Source organism: Symphodus melops (assembly GCF_947650265.1).
Source record: "Symphodus melops genome assembly, chromosome: 14".
NCBI classification, from domain to species: Eukaryota; Metazoa; Chordata; class Actinopteri; order Labriformes; family Labridae; genus Symphodus; species Symphodus melops.
This window is the reverse complement of record NC_136704.1, coordinates 21,673,861-21,694,236: the sequence shown is the minus strand read 5'-3', so window position 1 is coordinate 21,694,236 and position 20,376 is coordinate 21,673,861. Positions and strand designations below refer to the sequence as shown.

Below are 20,376 nucleotides of genomic sequence, written 5' to 3'. Positions count from 1 at the left end.
AACAGGCAGCTGGGGTTTTTTTTCCTTTCCAGGCCCTGAAGAAAACAGGAGTGAGTCATCGCCTGGAAATAGTCACATTCACTTTGCCATTATGAGCCTTCAATCCGAGAACTACGCTTGCGCTGCTCTTGGCGCCTCATTTGGTTAAGAAAACCCGAAAGCAAATCAGTGCCAACACAGGGTGCATATCAATAACGTCCCCTGATGTCTGCCAGAGAATGTAAAAGATAGGGTGGAATGGAAAAGTATAATCATCCGCCACCTTGTCTAGTTCTGTTAACGTCTTCCAGCCTCTCAAGGAAGCTAATTAGCGCTGCAATTTATTTGGCGAGTGGCTGAAAGTAATGGATTTGACCCTTTTCTGTTGAATAGAGGCATAACATGATTTTCTACTGATTACAGGAGGGCAGTGCAGAAAAGACACAGCCATGCAACTTTTTTGTATAAATGAAGAGACACATTGCGTACCGAAATCCACAAGCTTGATCCCTCCGTGGGTTGTCAACAGGATGTTATTGCCTTTGACGTCTCGGTGGATGGTCTTGTTTATGTGCAGGTGCTGGAGGCCCTGTGGGGGGGAAAAAAAGAGGTTAAATACTGGTTTGAATGATCCGATTTAAACCATGTTCATGGAAGCTGTGCATTCAGTGAGAGCTTCTTCTTTGTAACTCTTTAGCTTAGCATTAAGCCAGGACTTACCATGAGGGACTCGTGTATGATGAAGGCAATGATGGGTTCGTCCATCCTGTCTCCTCTCTTCAGCATGCCTTTGGCCAGATCTGTCACAGAGCCTCCATTGCAGAGCTGCAACAGGAAAACAAACAAACAAAAAAAAAATCTCACACACACCCATGGAAAAGAGACAACATGACTCAGCATTTATGTCCAACCTTATACAAGATGCTGAAATCTTCAACATCTGAGATATGCAGAATTTAAAGCAGGAGAAGATGGAAAAAAAAAAATGTTTTGATAGGAAGATTTCACAGAGAGAACAGAGATGCTGAATGTAATTGTGTCAATCTTTAGCGGCTTATCTTTCTGAGGCAGCTTAGCGAGAGGTAAAAAAAATAATAAAATCTTGCCTGCGGGGAGAATGTACATTTTAGCATGCAGGGTTTAATCTATGCTTTGATGACTGAGCAGGGTGAACATTAAACATGCACAAATCATCTTAAAAGGAAGTACATCCTCTTCTGTATTCAAAACAATGCCAGGGTTTAAAAGAGGAATTATATGTTATTTTTAAGTCGACATTTTACACTGAAACAGAATGTACCGGGAGTGAAATCACCGCAGGCACTTTCTTCTTCTCAGCACAAATACATTGTAGCTGATGTGTAAATATAGGTGTTTTCTTGTAGTGCACTGCGTCTACATGGAGTCAATAGCAATCCCACTTGGAAAATTACAGAAAATTGCCTGGTAGGTTGCCTTGGTAACAATAATAACCCTTAATTTGTGCCTTTCTTTGTGGGATGCCAGCGCTTTATGAAAAATAAAAAGCTTTAAGATGTCAGACACAGCGCCGGGAGCAGTCTCCAACAGAAATCTCACATCCTGTTTGTAAACACCCCACGTACAAATATATCATCCACACATTCATCCCCGTCTTTGTCACGTTTGTTAGCAGTTAGCATTTCAACCCTCCTCTTTAGTCCCAACTGCATATCAAAATGTGTTGTACATGAAGTCTCCTTCATATCTTTTCTGTATTGAACCCTTGTTCTTCGATAATTACTAATTTCCTGCGCTTGTACACTCAGAGATTAATTAGGCAGTAGATGTGTGTAGTTATTTAGGATAAGAATCAGACCCCTGGGGGGGACGTACTAAATAATTGTGCAGTACATCGCAAAAAGCAGGTTACTGATAAATAGCTTCGACAATATTAGATTACAAAAACGATGATTTTTTTTTTTCATTTGCATTCAGACTGACAGAGTACTCGGGGCGTCAGATAGCTTCGCGGATTCGTCTCACGCCCCATGCATGGAGGCCACAGTCCTCAACGCAGAGGCCGTGAGCTTGAATCCGACCTCCGCCCTTCGCTACACGTCATCACCCACTGCCCCTCTCTCCCCAACATCCCCCGTCCCTCTAATATCTTTAAAAAAAAAAACAGGAACAACAAACGACAGCGTGATGCCCACTGTCTGTTTGAATGTTCAGGGATACAGTACGTTATCTCCCATAATCTGCACTTTGGTCAACTTTTGTTGTTTTTAATGTGCTTTCTACACAAACTTTTCATTTTTGAAATTCTATTTTAAATATTGGTAAATTGATTCTAGTATTTTATTTTATTGAAGTAATTAAGTTATTTTAGCCTTGTTTTTTTCTTTTGCACCAATTCAACAAGACAAATTCCTTGTATATGTAAATGTACTTTATAATATTAAAGAACGAGTCTGATTCTGATTATTTGAATAACAACACGTATATTGAATTCGCAGCTTTGCACCCAAATCTCCAAAGGAGGACCCACTTTGTCTTGTCATCATAATTACCCCCCTTCGCCACGCGTGTCTTGCCTTTGTTCACATTTTGCCAAACTGTTTCTGGCTGAGCTAACCACAGGAAGCAATGAATCTACATGAGAGCACCGCTGTCAAAAAATATAACAATGCTGCATTTAAGTATTTTGCTGGAATAGTAAAACACTTATTCTTCTTCTGAGAACTGCCTAAGAAAACACAAAGGGTGGATCACTTCGTCCCCCTTCATTCAGGTTGAACACAGAGGCACAGGGCCATCAACATCGTGTCTTCAAACAGCAGTCTGAATATGGCTACTGTGTCATGTTGAGTCTCTTTTTGTTGTCCTTCTGTCATTGTTGGTCATTTTGCATCTCTTTGTTTGAGCCTCACATTCTCTTCAGAGCAACTTTTGTATCTCTTTGTTTCATTAATTTTTTTCTTGAGGTGGTCAAATTGTTTTTTCTGCATCTATTTGTTGTTGTTTTAACAGAAACTGTACTCTCGGGAACCCGTGACCACTTGGCCCATTCGGTAATCCAACCATGTTATAGATGCTGACAGTGAAGCAAGTTTTTGACCTTGACTATGCATTGGTATAAGTTTTCAACGGCTTGTCTCTGTTTTTCTATCTGCCCATCAATCTACCTATCCATCAGGTGCCCAGAGAGCTGTTTCAGGATGGATGGCGTGTATCTCAGCTGCCACACGGGGGGAGCTTAATCACTCCCTCTCTCTCTCTGCTCTCAGACGTGCTGACAAACTGCAGTTAAGCAGAGAATACCACCGAGGCTTTCGCAGACAGCACAGCCCTCTGACAAAGAGCTGTGTCTGACGTCAGTACATCACTGCCGCAATATCACCTGTCATCATTAAATTACACGGGGCAGACAGAGAAATCCATATTAATGAGAGGTCCTGTGCCCTAGTTTAAGTAGAGTTAAATGTTAGTGCTCGCAGCGAGGCCACAGTGCCCACTTCAAGAAAGTGAAGCTCGGTGAGGATTCATTTTTTGAGACGTGGTGAAGACTCAGACATTCAAGAAACTTCAGACCTGGTTTGACTTTCATCTTGAACACATTAAACCTGATTTTCTTACCAGTCTTTGTAGTGAACGCTTGGGTTCGTACACTTTTTGGAAGGTTTATTTTCTAAAAAAATAAATAAATGCTGCTAAATCTCCTCAAACTGGTTCACACATGAGAGAAAACGTTTTTTTTTTTTTTTTTTTTTTTTTTTTTTTTAACACCTAAATACTCATATTTACCTCTTCAAGCAGCAACATCACAGACACATGTTAAAAATAAAGACCACCTCTTCTCATCACGATATGAGCCTTCACTTTGTAATAACTTCACTAAATGTCCTGGCATTATAGCCACTCAAGGACCTGAAAAGAAGAAAAGAAAGCCGAAGAAAAGGAGGAAGCAGGTTTGGACATTTGAGCCCAACAAGAAACTTGTTAACAAACTTATTTCGGTTGGTTCAAAAGGCAGATGAAAGGCAGAGGGAGCTCATGTGAGACAGGAGGCTGGTGCTTACAGCGCTGATTGAATGTGCATGCTATGATGTCAATCATGTCCTGGTAGGACTCATTAATGTCTGTGGGCGGGCCGGGCCCTGTGCCTGCTTTGCTCTGTGTCATTCCACGCTATCCCTCTCCCTGATTTCAGGTTCTTTTCAGTGTCCTGTCTCTCTAATAAACCCCAAAAATAAATAGTTAAAGAGAGGAGATTCATCTGATTTCAGACGCATCAAAACGGATCGACTTCAAGATAAGTATGACAGCTGCAGAAAATGCATCACCAAGAAGGGAAAAAAAAGTTTCAGGAGGAAAATCGATCGCTTATTCGACTGGTTTGAATGAAGTGAAAATCAAGTAACATCTCTGATAATATACCAACAAGCGAAAGGAGCAAGTTGGTTACAATTCTGAACCGCTCACATCTTTAACTTGAATGTCACATGAGTCGGAGCGGGGCTGTTCATTTTCAAAGAAAAGAGGGGGAAAAAAACGACAACATTGTATACTGAGACGGATGTTCTCCCTTCCAAATGAGGTCAGCTGCTTGTTTAGACATGTAAATCAAATGAGTCGATCAAAGACGTGTAAAAGAAGTGGATGAAACGGATGTAAAGATGAAACAGACGGGCTTTTAAACGACACAGCTGCTGACTTCAGTCGACTTCTTTGATGTGCATTTTCCATCTTATCTCCAGTCACATTGTTGGACGTATGGAGTCGCCTCGCGCCTGCAACACTGAATAAACATGTCTGTGTTTGTGTTTGTGGATGCGCGTGACACGCTGGAGCGACTCCAGAGGGAAAAACACTCCCGTTGTTACAGTGACCTTATCGCTTACACTGACACAAAAGCTGAGGTGTCCACTTCCTTCCACAACTGACTGGAAAGCTCTTACAAGAAATACTATTTTAAACTTCCTGTCAATTAAGGGCTGTGCAGTTGACCCTGTGATACCGGGACAGAAGAACTCAGGACAGAGACTGAAGAGGGTTCATGAGGACTGAGCTGTTTATTTATTGACTTCCAGAAGGTATCCAATGAAGACACAGCTTGATACGATGAGAGAGAACAAACAAAACGGCCCAGAAAACAACACAGAGGCCTCAGCTGGTTTAGACTTTTACGTGATACCGATTCAAACCGTGAAGTATTCAAACTCTGATTTACTTTTCTGATAAAGTGTATTAATTGCAGTTTAAACTTAAAGGGATACTTCACCCATTTGCATGAAGCTGTGTATCATTAGAAACATGGTAGCAGTGTTGAATGGTCGTGAATCCAGCCCTCATTTTGCCCTGAGAAGAGAAAAATGTGTTTTTATTTGCCTGGAAGTTTTCTTCATGTGATGCAATATGACGCTTTTTGCATCACATGACGAAAACTCAGGGCAAAATGAGGGTTGGATTCACGACCATTCAACACTACTACCATGTTTCTAATGATACACAGCTTCATGTAAATGGGTGAAGTATCCCTTTAACTCCTCTCTGGTTTCCCTCGGCTAGCTTTGCATTCTTTGGTTTCGTCAATTACACGCTCCGCCCAGCAGACAGATCCGGTGGACTCGAGTCCTGCTGTGCGGTGGACTGGGATACTCGAGGACATTCAAGTCCTTGTCCAGCGCCATCTGAGCTTTGTGTTCTCCTCATTGTCATGCTGAGAGGCAAATCTGTACACGAGCTTAAAAGTGCTTGCCCTTTCTTAAGCTGTTTTCACTTATGAACCCCGGAAACCCTCCGGACAATCAGGTTTGGACATTGGTTTGGACGGTTTGGACGTTTGGACATTGTCCAGAGTTGCACATACAGTAAACACACGCAAAATGATCAATAAGGTGCTGGTGGAAGTTTGAATTGGCACTTTAAAGATCAGCGTACTTCTTCCTACGCAGCTCATAATTCATCCTTCTTCACAGTCTGTAAAGTCCATGGGACGTCGTGTTATTGAGAAATAATTCTCTCGTGGCCGCTCGACCGTACAGAGAAGTTTAATGTCGAGCTACAGACAGAGACAGTTTGACTAGTTCTTCCATCTCTACAGAGAAACTGAACACTCTTTAAGATGCCAGATGCCAGTCCTGGCAAAGGGCCCTTCATGCCCAGTTACTTCTTCCATTGCCTAATGACTGAGCCCATCTATTATTAAATACTTGCAGCTCAATGTTGTCACTATCAAATCTCTAGGAACACAGTGGAGAAAAAAGAGTCAGTGCTGATGAATTACACTTAATTAGTCTATCACTGCACCTCAACTATTCCCTTTTAAATGTCCTTTGGATCTGTGTAAACATGTTAAAGACAGACGTGTGCTTGTAGTTAAGTGGTTGAAGTTCTCCCAAAACCCTTCCCAGCTTCACTGGTGAATATGGTAATACTACCTACCAGGATACAGGGGGTTCAGTTTCATGTATTGTGAGGTGCAGTTAAACTTTCATTGAAGAGATTTAATGTCAAAGCGGCTCCAGCAAAATTACCCGTAAAATGAACTTTCCACTGTCGGCATAGTGAAAAAAAAAAAAGAAGCGTACTTTTAAAGCAATCAGTGAAAGCAACCTGAATCCAGCTGAAGGTATTAATAGTTGTCTTTAACAGCAGAACAATTCAGAGTGTCACAAAAGTGAGCGGTCTCAACATTTGGACATACTTGGACACTGTTATGGTGTTTTAAAACAATACAGTCCAAGTCATCTGAGCGACCGGACAGTGTCCCGTCTTCAGTCGTCATTTGTCGTAAAAAGCTGCAGCCAAGAAGCAATGGTCGAGATTTTAAAAATACAAACAAGAAATATTCTAATATTCTAATTTGGTTTTTACTTGTATCTGTATTGAAGTTTAAAACGTTGGTATCCTGACAACCTTAGCCACAACACAGAAGAGATAAAAGAGATAGCAGATCAATGCCGTAAGCAATGATTTTAATTAGAGGCTCAAATATTTTGCAGACAAGCAGTAAGGCAATTATGGCACATGGCATTATGACTTTTCTTATTGGCTTAATGGAAGATAAGATTCACCTTTTAAAGGTTGGACGAATCATTGGCCTTTATTTAACAGGCTCTTTGAAATGCACAACCAAATCAGGTTTGTGTTTCCAATTAAAGACTAAAAGTTGCTCGATCGCTGCTCTCTTTGAAGCATTTAGGAACTCTGTGGGAGCCGAATTACGCCGACATACATGAAAGCTTCTCTACCCACATCCGCTATTATAAAGGAGAACACTACAGAGGCGAAGCCAAAAGCTCACAGACCCCGAAGAGGGGATAACAAAGACGAGGATGCAATTTGTATGAATTGGGTTCATAATGAGCGGCCTGCTGTCAGAGCAGGGGCAAAAACAGGCTCCTCCCAGCAGAGCTAAAGGATGGAAAATTACCGTTTGGAAAGAAGGGACAGTAACCATGGTGAATGACCACCTCACTGCCTGCCTTCCTGTCTCTTTTACTGCCAAAGCCCCTTCAGAACACACATACAAACATGCACACATACGCAGCCCCACACAGCCACTTGCTAAACTGTCAGGCTGTGATTTCAGCCTCAGGATTAGCCACCAGATTTGGGCTGCTGGCAGCAGCATTTTTCCAAGGGAAACTTTGAAAAGGGTTATGCAAACCGCAGAGGGAAACGTGGAGTAAACCAAGTAACAAAGCTGGGTAAGCTCCACTAACAGCAGACTTTTTTTTTAACAGAAAGGAAGTGAGTATTGTCATAAAAAAAATAATAATAAAAGAAAAAACATCAACCACAGTGCGAAAACTGAGAACTGAGACCTGATAAACCTGTTCAGCATCTTCGGTTGTTCTTGATATGGGAAGAGAGTAATTGCAGGGTCGTCTTGAACGGTCAGGACAGTGATGAAAAGGGAAAGAAACACAAGCTGAAGAGGTGAAAACTATCTACTGGGTTAACTTAACATGGCTGCTGTTGATGCAGAGCCCACTGGGCTCTGATGACAGAAATATGGACACGCTGTTCTTGCACCGATAATGGAAAAATACAGCAGACAGGAGCACGACTGGGGGGGGGGGAACAGACAGAGAAAGTGTCTTGAGACCAAATCAAATTGCATCTGCATCGTAATTTTGCATCTTTTTTTTGTTATTGTTCTTTTAATTTCTCATTTTTTAAATTGCCTCGTCTCTCTGGTTTTGATGAGTTACTCTCATGCTTTTGTTTCCTGTTGGTGTTGGGTTTGATTCGAGTAGATGGGCTGTGCAGAGCTGGGTGAGAGGAGATTTGTTCATCAGCGAGAATGGATTTTTATTGGTCAATGCTTTTCTTTTTTTTAAAACACCAATTAAATATTTATCAGAGTGATTCACAGTCAGAAGTGACACTTGGCAGCACTGTTGCCTTTTTGTTTCATTGTGTTAGCATGCTAAACTTGGACGGATGATGTTGAGTCATTACTTTAGGATACTTTTTGATTATTAACACATTCAAGTCTAACACTTATTAAGGTAAAGACACACCTATATTAACATTGTAAATATATTATGAAAATAATACTTAGTTTTATTCTTTAAAAAAACACGACTTTAAAAATAACTTTGAAAATTCTCCTTCAGTCTTATCATCCCTCCAGTTTCCTGACCCTGTTTACTGATCCGTTCTTCTCTCTATCAAAGCAGGAACACAAATGACATGGTCAGAAAGTCAAGAGGCAAAGAAAACCGATGACCGCCGCCGTGTTCGACTCCTCAAACACTTTTCCCTTGCTGGGGCCGACCTCCATTACATGTTTGTGCAGAGCCTGACATTTGATAAAGGCTGCAGCGGGCGATGAAATATGAAAGACGCAGAACGAGGGGAACTGGGGCGCTGAAGGCGAAAGCTTTTTAAGAAGAACAGAAAGCAGCCGGTCCAAGGTCCCCTTGAGGGTTCACATGAAACATCACTAATTTAAACCTGCCTCTAACCTTTCCAGGATGCTAGCAGGTGCACGAAAGCAGCCTCAAAGTCAAATGGAGCGATGACTTTGGTATATATCAGCTAATTTACAGCTTTGTGTCTATATGCAGTTCGGCATGCTTTACACATTGACCTGTGTTTGCAACAAACCCCTCCTTCATTAAAAACATCAATTAAGTTGTTTTTTCACCACTTAAAGGTAACATTTAATTTGAGGGTAGCTGATAAATAGCTTTAGCTTCGCTACCTGTATCTAAGCTGTGGTGAAACATTGCAGTTTTTGCGAGGCCTTCATCCAAACGTTTCTCAGTGAGAGGGCACTGTTGGTTTATTCACCTTTTTAAATCAATTGGGATGAATTCCAACTTTTGCAAATACTTAAAAAGGACATGAGCATCAAATTGCGATTTATTGTGAAACACAAACAACAGAAATCAGCTTCAAGACAAGTTTGGCCTGTGCTCCATGAGTGAAGACAAATGCACTGAGACGGCCCCTGTAAACAGAACTCCCTGCTCTCCTGCACTCAGCAGGGCAGCTAGGACATGCACGCTAATGGCAACCCCCAACACATCCATGTTGGCCTGGGTGGCCTTTAAGTTAACTCCAAGATTGCCTGTGGTGACTTAAACTGTGACATAATCCCATTGCCGGATTTGGTCAACGCTTCTTATACCTGCCGAGACATGCTGTGTGAAGTATAATCTGACCTGCAGTCTGCATTTAAACACTCTCTGTCTGCATGCATCCACCGCAGCAGACACCACTGAAGGCCTCAGTCAAATTCATTTCTATTTACATATAATGGAAGGGTTAATCCTACCTCCAGGACAAGCCACAGCTGATCTCCACATTTGATATCTTTCTTGTAGTACATCCCGTAGAATTTGACAACATTAGCATGGTCAGAGAGCGCTTTGAGGATGTTGTACTCTGCTTCGATCTCCTCATCGATATCCTGAAAGAAAAGGACAAAGATCAACAAACATGTTCACTCATTTACATTTGTACAATCGTCACAGTCCAAACATTTCAAAAGAATGAGTTAGGTGACACTCTCTTTCTTACAGTGAAAGTTTGAAGGAGACAAACTAGCTTGTGTGGCTCTGATTGTCATCTTTATGCTAACTGAACCATCACCTTTCACCCAGCTTTATATTCACTATTGAAGGGCCAGGGTTATAATGTGTGTAACATAAGGCTGTTAGCATTAACTAGTTAATCACAACTAATTAATGTCTGGAATGAATGCATTTTTCTTATTAAATGTTGAGTCATTCTATTCTATTTTGTCCCTTAAGGCGCACTGTAGATAAGCCTCTTCAGCGTCTCCCTCAGTGGTGGAAAAGAACGACACTGCAGCCTCTTTGACTGTCTTATTTCACTTTAAAGAACTCCCAGACAGCTCAACTGACGAGTCAGAAGTGATATCCACTTCAGGACATCAAACATTTCACTTATTTACCGTTTCTTTGAGCTGTTTTCAGTTTGTGTTTACATTTGTTTTTCTGTGGTTAGGTTAATGTCGTAACTTTTGTTCTACCAGATGGTCCTTACTTTATTTCAAAATAAAAGCAGGGTTGAATTCAACCCACACGTGGAAAAACTCTTGGCTTAAAACAGTACCAACATTTCAAAATAAAAGCCTTACATTTTTTTAAAAAGCGATATGATGGAATTTCATGTGGTTAAAAATGTGATTAACTATTAGAATTAAGCGAATAATCACAATTAAAAATGTGAACGTTTGCCACCTTAGCATAAATTGAAGTCTTGGTTTCTGATTTTCAGGAATTTGTTTTTGAAAGCATCAACACTGTGTTTGGGATCCCCTGTGAGATGAAGGTATAATAATCTCTACTATGTGTTTGGGTCCTGCTGTCAGGTGACAAAAACATAACATAGAAATCTTGCCAATATGTATATTTAATGTAAAGGACACACAAACCTATGTTCACCACCTCCGCCATTGTCCTGTCAGTCAGTTACCTCTTTACATGGCTGTGGGTCAACTCTCCTTACTCTTCGTCACGTAATAAGTGAAATCTGATCCCTGCTAATCTGGTCTGCGGCTGCACAGAGCAGACACTTCCAGCTCGTGTCTTTTGTTCGACAAAGTATTGATAACATGCATTTAAAGTACAGCAAAACAACTGTGAAGGTGCGGGGTAAAGTTATGTCACCCCTGTGAAAACAGTGTGTGCCAAAACACTGTGTAATTGGGTCACACTTTACTACCACAGCAAGACTTACATACTGTAATGATTCGAGTTCTTTTGGCTCTGGAAACGTCACGTATTCCAAAAATATAGATGTATTACGATAGAAGACATAAACCTTCAGAAGAGGTAAAAGCCCAGAGTGGCTTTATGTCTGTGTGCTACTGCAGGGACTACTTGATTTTTTTCTGCCTTCATGTGACATTTATAAGTCTACTGCCGCTCAAACAATGTTTTTCTGTCCTTATAAAATGTTGTATTAGGGGGAACTTTCAGACACAATAAAGGTTTGTAAGACCTTGGCAAGACAGAAAGACAACATGTGATCTCTCTCCTTCATGACCACGAGAGAGATCTATCTTTGTCTCGACACATTTATCAGACTTCAGAACCGTCACTCTGATGTGAGACAACTTTACAGTCAATATGTAACTCTGTGCTCTATATTAAAAAAACAATGTTTAAGGTCACACGTGTTTACTTGGTAATGAAGCTTAATAGTTGATTTTTACTAACGTTAATGTTAAAGGTCTATAACGTTGTGATGAAGAGTATGGTCGTGATGGTGCTCTCAGACTAGAGGTCTGTAGGTTAGTCATTTCTCAATAATGAGACATAGCTACAAATTCAATAAAGCTTACGGCCCCGTGTCCACCAGCAGAAGAAGCGCTGGCTTCTTCTGCTGGCTCAGGAGTGATAGCATGAAGCGCTGCACGTTTCTTTTTCCTGTCTCTATGACAACAGTCTGGTGACATCAGCGGCTGTATGACCAACACTGCTCTGTGTCAAAATATTCTCACAGGCGAAAATTTACATCGCATGGGTGGCAAAAGTGTTTTGGCTGAAATCTGAATGCCCGCACAGGATGGAGCCAAACACGATCAGAAAACTGCCGTGATATTTCCAAATCATGAGACGTTAGTCGCAATATGTTGAGAGTGTTTGAAGACGGAAGATTCATTTTCTAAAACATCCTGTGCATCATCAACCTTGCACCTTGACCAGACAATTACAGTGTGCAACAAATAAATGGATATAGAATATAGAGAAGTGAATTATAGAGTCAATAACAGGGTCTCAATAATATGAACACAACTCTGCTTCTTCTTATTGTTTAAAGATAGCTGAAATGAAATGCGTTCCAGATAAGAAAGTCAGCTTACATGAATTGGATCCAGTATCTTTACAGCCGCTTTGCTTCCATCAATTTTGTTGAGCACCTTGTAGACTTTTCCGTAGGTCCCTTTCCCGATTGTCTCGATAATTTCCCAAGTGTCTGTCGGATCTGGAAAGTTGTCAAAGACAATCGACTTCCCTGATTGTGGAAACATGTTTAGGAGCGATCTCCTGTGAAAGACAAAAACGTGAGTGAGGGTTTAAGACACAGACGGGAGCAGCACAAGGCTAATAGCTTATACAAATATTATCCATGTGGGATCTTAGGAAACATTAGAAGAGATACAGGAAGCACAGCTGTCAGCGAACCAGGCTTTTCTCAAAAACAAACCTTTTACCTTTCTTTGGTTTGTAGCTGAAATAATGAATGCATCTCTTGAATCTTCAACTACACTACTGACAGAAGAACAACCTGATGAGTGGCTTGGGATCAAAGTGCTGCCATGGTGATTTGTTTGGGAATTAAACTGGAAGCACATTAAGTGTTTAACTAAAGGATAATCCATCGGACAGTTAGCCTGTTCATTTTCAGGGTTTTTAACACTTTAGTAACTCTTTACTATGGAGCTGCATGTCTTTTTTTTGGGGGGGGGAGGATCAAACACTTACTCTTACCTCCATACAGCACATACTGTATGAGCACTGACATCATTTTTTAGCCTTCAAGCCATCTTAGTTGGATTTCAGACTTTTGAAGTTCACGTTAAAGGCCGGTTTAAGCTGAAAGTACGAGAGCTTCTTGACAGAGACTTGGTTATGTAGCACTGCATGAGTGCACAACAAAAACACAACCAACACTGTCTTCATCTGCAAGCACTCATTCTCAGTGCAGTGATGGTACCTCCTGTCATATTGTATTTAGCACACTGGAGTCTGATGCAGATATATTACACTGTTTACACTGACTTTTAATGGGAGCAGGACAAGTCTGACTCATAGTGAAATCCCAGAGCTTTGTTATTAGGGGACGACAGCAATGATGCTCAGGTATATCTATGTTAGCAGGACATTTGTATTTAAGCATTACATAAATAATCATCCACTCCATAAATCAACTTGTTTTGCAAAATCAGAAAATTGTCAGTTAGATCATTAGAGTTGTTCATTTTTTGCCACACTGTGTTGCGTTTCCCTGTGCACCCATTTTTACAGCTGTTAGATCAACAATGTAAATCCACTAATCACAAAGTATTATTATAAACCGAAGACAACACAATGCAATGACAAACCCAGAACACACTCAGGATCATGGAAACATGCAAAGCTACATTACCCGGAGCCAATCAAAGAGTTACAAACAAAGCCTCCACAAACAACCTTCCAGCCTGCACAGATCATTCGTATGACCTCACAGAGTTTAGCATTCAAAAGACAGTTCACACACAACTAAAAAGCTGAACAGGAGCACAATAGATGGTATCAAACTTACATTTTTCTCTTTATAAGACTTGAAACATCTTTGGAAAACAAATTAATCCATTTATGTGCAAAAGGTAAGCTTGGTCGTGGTGCTAGGCCAGTCTGGCCTGGCTGTAAACCACAGAGGAGGAGCCAACGCGAGCTAATCTCACCAGCAATTCCTCTGTGCTTGGGCTGCCATTGGAAACCATCGCTAAGTGGTAGGCAAAACGATGGGATTAGCAGAATAAGCCACTGCTGCAGCATGAGCCTTTCCCCATATAGCCGCCCATTCATACACAAAGGAAAGCTGGTTAGCTGCCCTAAGAGCACAGTGCTGCAGAGGGCAGCTCCTCTCTTTATTACGGGTGGTCAGATTTGATCAATGTTATTTATTCACTTTTATTCAATCATGCTATCTTACAGTTTTATTGGCCAGTGGTCACTTAGAGGAAGATGAGTTTAAAAATACTATCCACATTTCCCTTCCCAGATGTTTTTATCTTAATTATCTCAATCTAATTATGATCATTGTGATCGCTCAAATCAGCGTAATTCAGTAACTGTGAATAATCACTCCAGAGAAAGCGAAAACTGGCACGCAGAGATGTTATCAGCCATTGCTTATGCAGAGCAATTAGACTCCTATACATGCATCTTGACGAAGGTAATTGCACTCATGTTAGCCTAATGTACAGTACCCAAGTAACAGACGGGCCTCCTCAATAATACATCAGTGCTTCTATATGTGACAAGATGCTGTGACACATGAGACAGGAGAGCGAAACCAAAGGACTCACACTGGACACCTCCAACATGAGCACAGGTTGCAGAGAAAACAACCCCTCAGAGGAGAGGAGAGAGTGTGTGTGTGTGTGTGTGTGTGTGTGTGTGTGTGTCTGTGTGTCTGTGTGTCTGTGTGTCTGTGTGTGTGTGTTCTCATGGTGTAATCCAACCTTGTCCGCCCTGGAGCGCTGGCTAACTGTCACTATTCGTTAGTTGTTTAGGGTTGTAGCATTAACCACTGTGTGTGTACAAGTATAATAGAATACAAGTCAAACCTAAGCGTGTACCTCCTGTGTGATCTGCAATGATTTGGATTTTTAACAGTTTTTTATAACATCAAGAAATGCCTTCTTTCCAATGTAAACAAAGAATATCTTTAACATGAGAATGAAAAAGAAGCCCCAAGTAAGAAATGTGCTATTTGATGCCCTGATAGGAAACACAAGATCCATTTGGTAAAAGGGTGCACCGAAGTAGACTAATCTGTGACGCTGATGACTGGGTTAAAGTTTCAGCTTAACCTTGGCACAAGACGACGGCTGGTCGACAAGCCAAAAACATCTGCCAACACGGACATATCAAGGCAGAAACCTCAGGTTTGGTTCAAGAACACTTTGATACACACTGACAAAGGCAATCCTAAGGAAGACAACATCACATACATCTCCTTTGTGAAATGTTTTGCACCACTGCACCAAGTCAAACTCCTTATATCTGCACATGTACCTGACAATAAAACACAAATCTGATTCTTTCTTTTTTTTCTAGGAGTCAACATGCAAATAGTAATTAAACGAATTGGCAATGTGTAATGCTATCAAAAGAGAGCTCCTTGTTCTGCAGGTTTGAAGAAAGTCCTGAAGCTCGGACAGTTTTTTTTTCTTTCTTATGCACACCTGTTAAAACAATTACAGCAGCTATGCCACTATTTACAGATGTGATTTATGCAAAAAAAAAAATCTATATCATATTTCCGCATTTCATGATGCATATTTCACTGACCTTTGCTGGCTGATGATGAGAGGAAGAAAGTGAACGGAGACAAATGAATTGCAAGCATGGAGCATAGATTTGTGCACACACACACACACACACACACACACACACACACACAGACAAACACAAGTATGTCTGCTGAGCCACTCCCAAAGATTGCAAATAAGAAATCCAAATGAAGCCACCATGCAAACAATCTGTTTGACTGAAAAAACAAGTAAAGATGCACACACCATTTCGTTTTTAGCATTCGTATTAGCACGTATAGTTTCATAAAAAGACAAAGTAATCCATCATACTTACACTCTTTAAGTGCTTTTACATGCTTGAGTATGCAGTAGTGTAGGATAGCATTAGCAAGCAAGAGAAGGGTAAACTTCCTGAGGGCCCCCACCTCCTCTGCTGTGTATTATACACCAAATATAAGGAACACAAGATTGCAGAGCATACCAAAGTTATTAATTAGTTGAAGTAATTAGTTTAAGCATGAGGAGCTCCAGTAACCAGCAGCCGATGTGTCTGGTAGTGTCATAAATTAGCCTGGAGAGGACAAGCTAACAACAGGCGAGTGCATGGAGAGAGGATGGAGTCAGGTGTAACAGGCCGTGACAGCACTGAAGCATCGTTTAGCAGTGTCCCATTACACACACACAGGCCCTGCTGGGGAAAGAGATGCTGTGGGGTTCAAAGAAAGAGCTCGACTGAGAGTTCAGTTCAAAAACTTCTCACGGTTAACACTTGGTTTGGAGACATTCAGTGACTTGGATTTCCCCTTTTCAATACAACCAGTCACAACCACTCGTTTACAGTATATCTGCTAATACACATTAAAATTATTTGGAAGAATTTTCAATGCATTCGATTGGCTAAGAAAGACCCAGTTTATGTTTTCGTCCTGAAAGAACTTTGTTGGGAGTCATGTGTCAAAAACAGGCAAAATTGTGCCTTGTCAAAAGTGAATACCTCATTCTGAACTGGAGTTAGTATTTAAGTTACTGACCACATATCTTTCTCTGAGCTCTCTTGTCTCATGGGTGCTGCTGAGGATCTGCCCTATCCAACTGCTACAGCTATTAATATCAGTCATCTGTCATCATTATTAAACATTTTAATGTGAATCTAAGAGCTGCTCAACTTAAACTGCAATCATAAACATTACTCCCCATTTTATTGTCGTCATAGTTGCCAATGTTAATAACAGACTGATCAGTCTTTATCATACCTGGGTTTTTCCTGCATTCCAAAATATCCAAAAACCGCCGCGTTTACAAGACAGACTTAATGTCTGAAACCTGCATGCAGTGAAACAGAAAAGGGGAAACAAAGCGTCTTCTTAATTATGGAGTTAAGTGAGTGAGTACTTGTCTTGCGGCCGTGTCCTTTGTTTACATTAATAATACCTTGAATTTGACAAAAAACTTTTCCCAATTACATCCTTTTCAAGTCTGTTTACGTCGTGGAAAAGTGAGATTTCATGCAGCCATGATTTGGCCTCGTGTCTGCAAATTATTGATTCTGCTCAAACTGTCAGAAACTAATTGCTCAAGCAGTGAAGCTGTTAATTTATCATACAGACTAACAGATGGCACAGTGATTGTTTTCTCCAAAACAGTTAGAGGCGTGTATCCATCAGAGGGAAAAACTCCCTTCGAGCTGTTTTTTTTTTTTTTTTTTTTGGTTATTGAACAAAGCAGTAAAGATTATTTGATTCACATGATTGTTGTTGCACCAACTCAATCAACATTTTACTCAACCTTTGTAATAATCACAAAGCTTAAGGTCCCGACTGTCTTCTTTTTTTAACATCACAAATATTCTGTAGTCGACGTGTGCAGTGTTTCCCGCAGCGTTTTATAGTTAACTTAACAACACGCACCCTCTTTAAGAAGAAAACAAAAAAAAACAGATTAAAATCCTCCTGCGTCTCGAGATCGAACAGCTTTCTATGTTGTGTATCGCCCCGTTTTCTCAACTTTTCTTTCTCTTTAACGGAAGCTCATAAGGTGATGAGCCGTTTCTTAAATCTCACGACCAAACCAGATGGAGGAAGACGAGCAAAGTTGTGCAAGTCAATCAAAACAGTGGCAATCAAAGGACATGTAGGCAGGCACAATTGCTTTTAGCTTTACCTTGAAAAAAAGCGTAAAGAGGATATTGAGCGGAAGAAGACCCTACAAAGACTCTTTATAATAATGGCTGAGGAAAAGATTTTTCTCATTTTTCATTTTTAAAAAGAGACGCTACAAAAGGTCCAGTCTCTTGACCATGCAATAAAACTTCATCAATCAGTTGGCTTTGGGGCCCCTCTGGATTTTGGATATACTTAATCTGTGTGCCAGTAATATCTCTGTCCATTAGAAACACATTGTACACCCTAAATCTATCTCCACCTCCGACTGATGACCTCACTCCCCCCCCCCCCCCCTAAAAAACCCTACCCTGCTCTCCATCTGGGAGGCACCCTGCGTGATCACCGTGCCGACTTAAGTGTGCCTCCCCCAAGCATATCCTCCAGGCGGGGGCAAACCAACCTCATTTCCTGCTTCACTGCTTTACAAATGGCTCCTGGAAGCTGAACCAAGACTAAGGATGGAGATGCGCTGATGGCCGTAATAGCCGTATGATGAGGGTGGGCAAAGGTCCAGCTCTGTGTGCAGGCTAGACACCCTCTCTCCCTCCACCCCGGTGAGCTCCTGGACTACTCTGAGAACAGGAAATCCTTTTTTTTTTTTAGACAACGTTGAAGTGTAACCTGATCAAGTACACGTCCTAAAGATTAAATATCATTCCATTTATGCATCATTAATTCGGATTAAAACATGTTTCCTCACATTATACACAGGCTGGGACTCTCCAATGCTAAACTCGAAACCCCTGTAGGGTAGATTGTGAGCATGGTAGCAGAAGTAGCGTTAGCTCTTTTTTCTATCATACCCAAAAACTTCAAATAGAAGCCCAACCCAGTTTAAGGTGCAGTCTCTTTTACTCGCGTGGTGTTGTTGATAGTTTTGACGAATAAAGGCAGCTGGCATTTAGAGGCCCTTATGTATGTAGTGTTGATACGTGGGTGGATCAAACATATCTCAACAAGGGCGTCTCCCTCGCTCGCACACGGTGCAGCTGGTTTGTTTCAGATGGGCTGCTCTACAAAGAAAGATCAATTCAGTGATTTAGTTAATCAATAACCTAATTTGTACACATTTGGATATTCTTTCTGGTGTAAATTCACAATTTCAATTTTTGGAAATAATTGACGCGTCTCCCAAATAAAGGCGGGGTCATTTCAAAGCAGGATGTTAATAAAAGCCCGGGTCATTAAGTTTTACAGTAGTTATGGATTCCTGTGGTCTTGTCTGAAAGATGCTAAATGCTTTTTGTGTTTACATCTGAGAATACTTTACACAGTGACAGTGTAAAATGTCAAATCCCATGCACCATTTAGCAATCTTACCAACATAGAAACACTAGACTTGTGATTTAGTGAATTTTGATAAGTACACCATTTAAAAAAAATAAAAAAGTCTTCTTTTTTGCCTCATTCTAAACACTGGATGAAATACTGTGTGACATACAGCCAAATGTGTGATGCGTTACATAAGCACTTAATAGGCTTAATATTTCTGACAGGTAACCTACATACTGCTCTGCTGCACTCCCAGCTCCTCATCCACTGATCAGCGCCTCGTCCCATCACCGTGAAGAATCATCCTCTCTGACTGATGATGTACCCCTGAGATCTCTCATCTTATTAAAAAAAAAAAAAAAAAAAAAAGCACAGCTGCATAATCAAATAAACCTTCGAACATATTGTACAGAACTGGATGTCTCGTTTTGCTTGTGTGCCTTTTTTTTCGTGGCAGAAAAAAAGCATTAAAACAATTCCATTCAATGCACTTAACCAACCACACAAACAGTGGAGCTGCACAAAAGCTGATTTTAATTGCTTTTTAAAAGTGTTATTATGGAGCTCAATGGCTTTTGTATTCCTTTATGCATTAGCGAACAATAAAAAGTCCAATCCATAATTGCTCAAACGCACATCCAGAGCGACATGAAGCCATCAAACACACTTCTGCGCCATGAAACAGAAAAAGGTTGACTGAAAGAAGCGTCTTACCTGAAATTAAAGAAGCTGTTTTCAGACATGTTTTCAGATCTACTCTGACGATGGATACATTGTGAAATGTGTTCGGATTCAGAACAGTGTTAGGGGTTGAGGACAATTATGTTGTTGAAAACTAAGTGGCACTGGAACGACTCGGCATCGTCTCTTCTAGCCCACTCGTTGAACTATGACTGTACTGTCATTATGAATGTCTCTGCATTGTGTCACAAACTAAGAGCATTTTCTTGGCTTCAGACAGAAATTATCGGCACTTTATGTGAAAGTCTAGCCGCATTGTGCTGTTGCAGTTTATTATAAAGAGGAAAAAGTTAGAAGTGACCTAAGCATTGATTTTTTTTATAGAACAATGAGGGTTAGCTCACAAAACTGTCTTTTTTTCTTTGAACTGGTTGACGTGTTATTGGATTTTATGCTATTAATAAGCATTGTATGTATAGTGTGTATAATTTAGATTACACATTTTAAAGAAAATAGTGGGGGTTACTACATACAGTAATGGCAAGATAATGTTTTAAGAACACCAATTGCTGCACTTCTGTTAGCTTACATGTTCTTTTTCTGTTTGTTTTTTTGGTACAAGTCGCTGAAACGCCATCTGAAGAAGTGTGTCAGCACAATGCAGAGTGTACTACAAAAGCATAGATGAGCTTCCTGTTGTTATTGTAGAAATTAACTCAAATAAGTCGGGACTTCTAGTCATGGAGGCGAGCTGAGCGGACATGGTCCCTCCTGCTCTGGGCCTAATTCTGAAATGACAATAAACAA

The 20,376-nt window shown here is 40.7% G+C and overlaps 1 protein-coding gene across 6 annotated transcripts in view; it reads right to left on the bottom strand.

Annotated features, from left to right (window-relative positions):
* Positions 1-19,632, bottom strand: part of myo3a (myosin IIIA) — a gene marked incomplete at its 3' end in the record, with an annotated part of 57,895 nt that extends 38,263 nt beyond the window's left edge. For 3 of the 6 annotated variants that reach the window (XM_079360895.1, XM_079360896.1, XM_079360900.1), the window contains exons 1-5: positions 13,735-13,988; positions 12,293-12,476; positions 9,734-9,868; positions 700-804; positions 469-568 (exon numbers count right to left, since the gene is read on the bottom strand). In XM_079360895.1, coding sequence (XP_079217021.1) covers positions 469-568; positions 700-804; positions 9,734-9,868; positions 12,293-12,476; positions 13,735-13,970 — 760 coding nt within the window. In that variant the 5' untranslated portion in view covers positions 13,971-13,988. Of the gene's footprint in view, positions 1-468; positions 569-699; positions 805-9,733; positions 9,869-12,292; positions 12,504-12,643; positions 12,739-13,734; positions 13,989-19,602 lie in introns of those variants that run through there. The other 3 variants (XM_079360898.1, XM_079360897.1, XM_079360899.1) reach the window with 3 other exon arrangements.
* Positions 19,633-20,376: the final 744 nt, after the last annotated feature.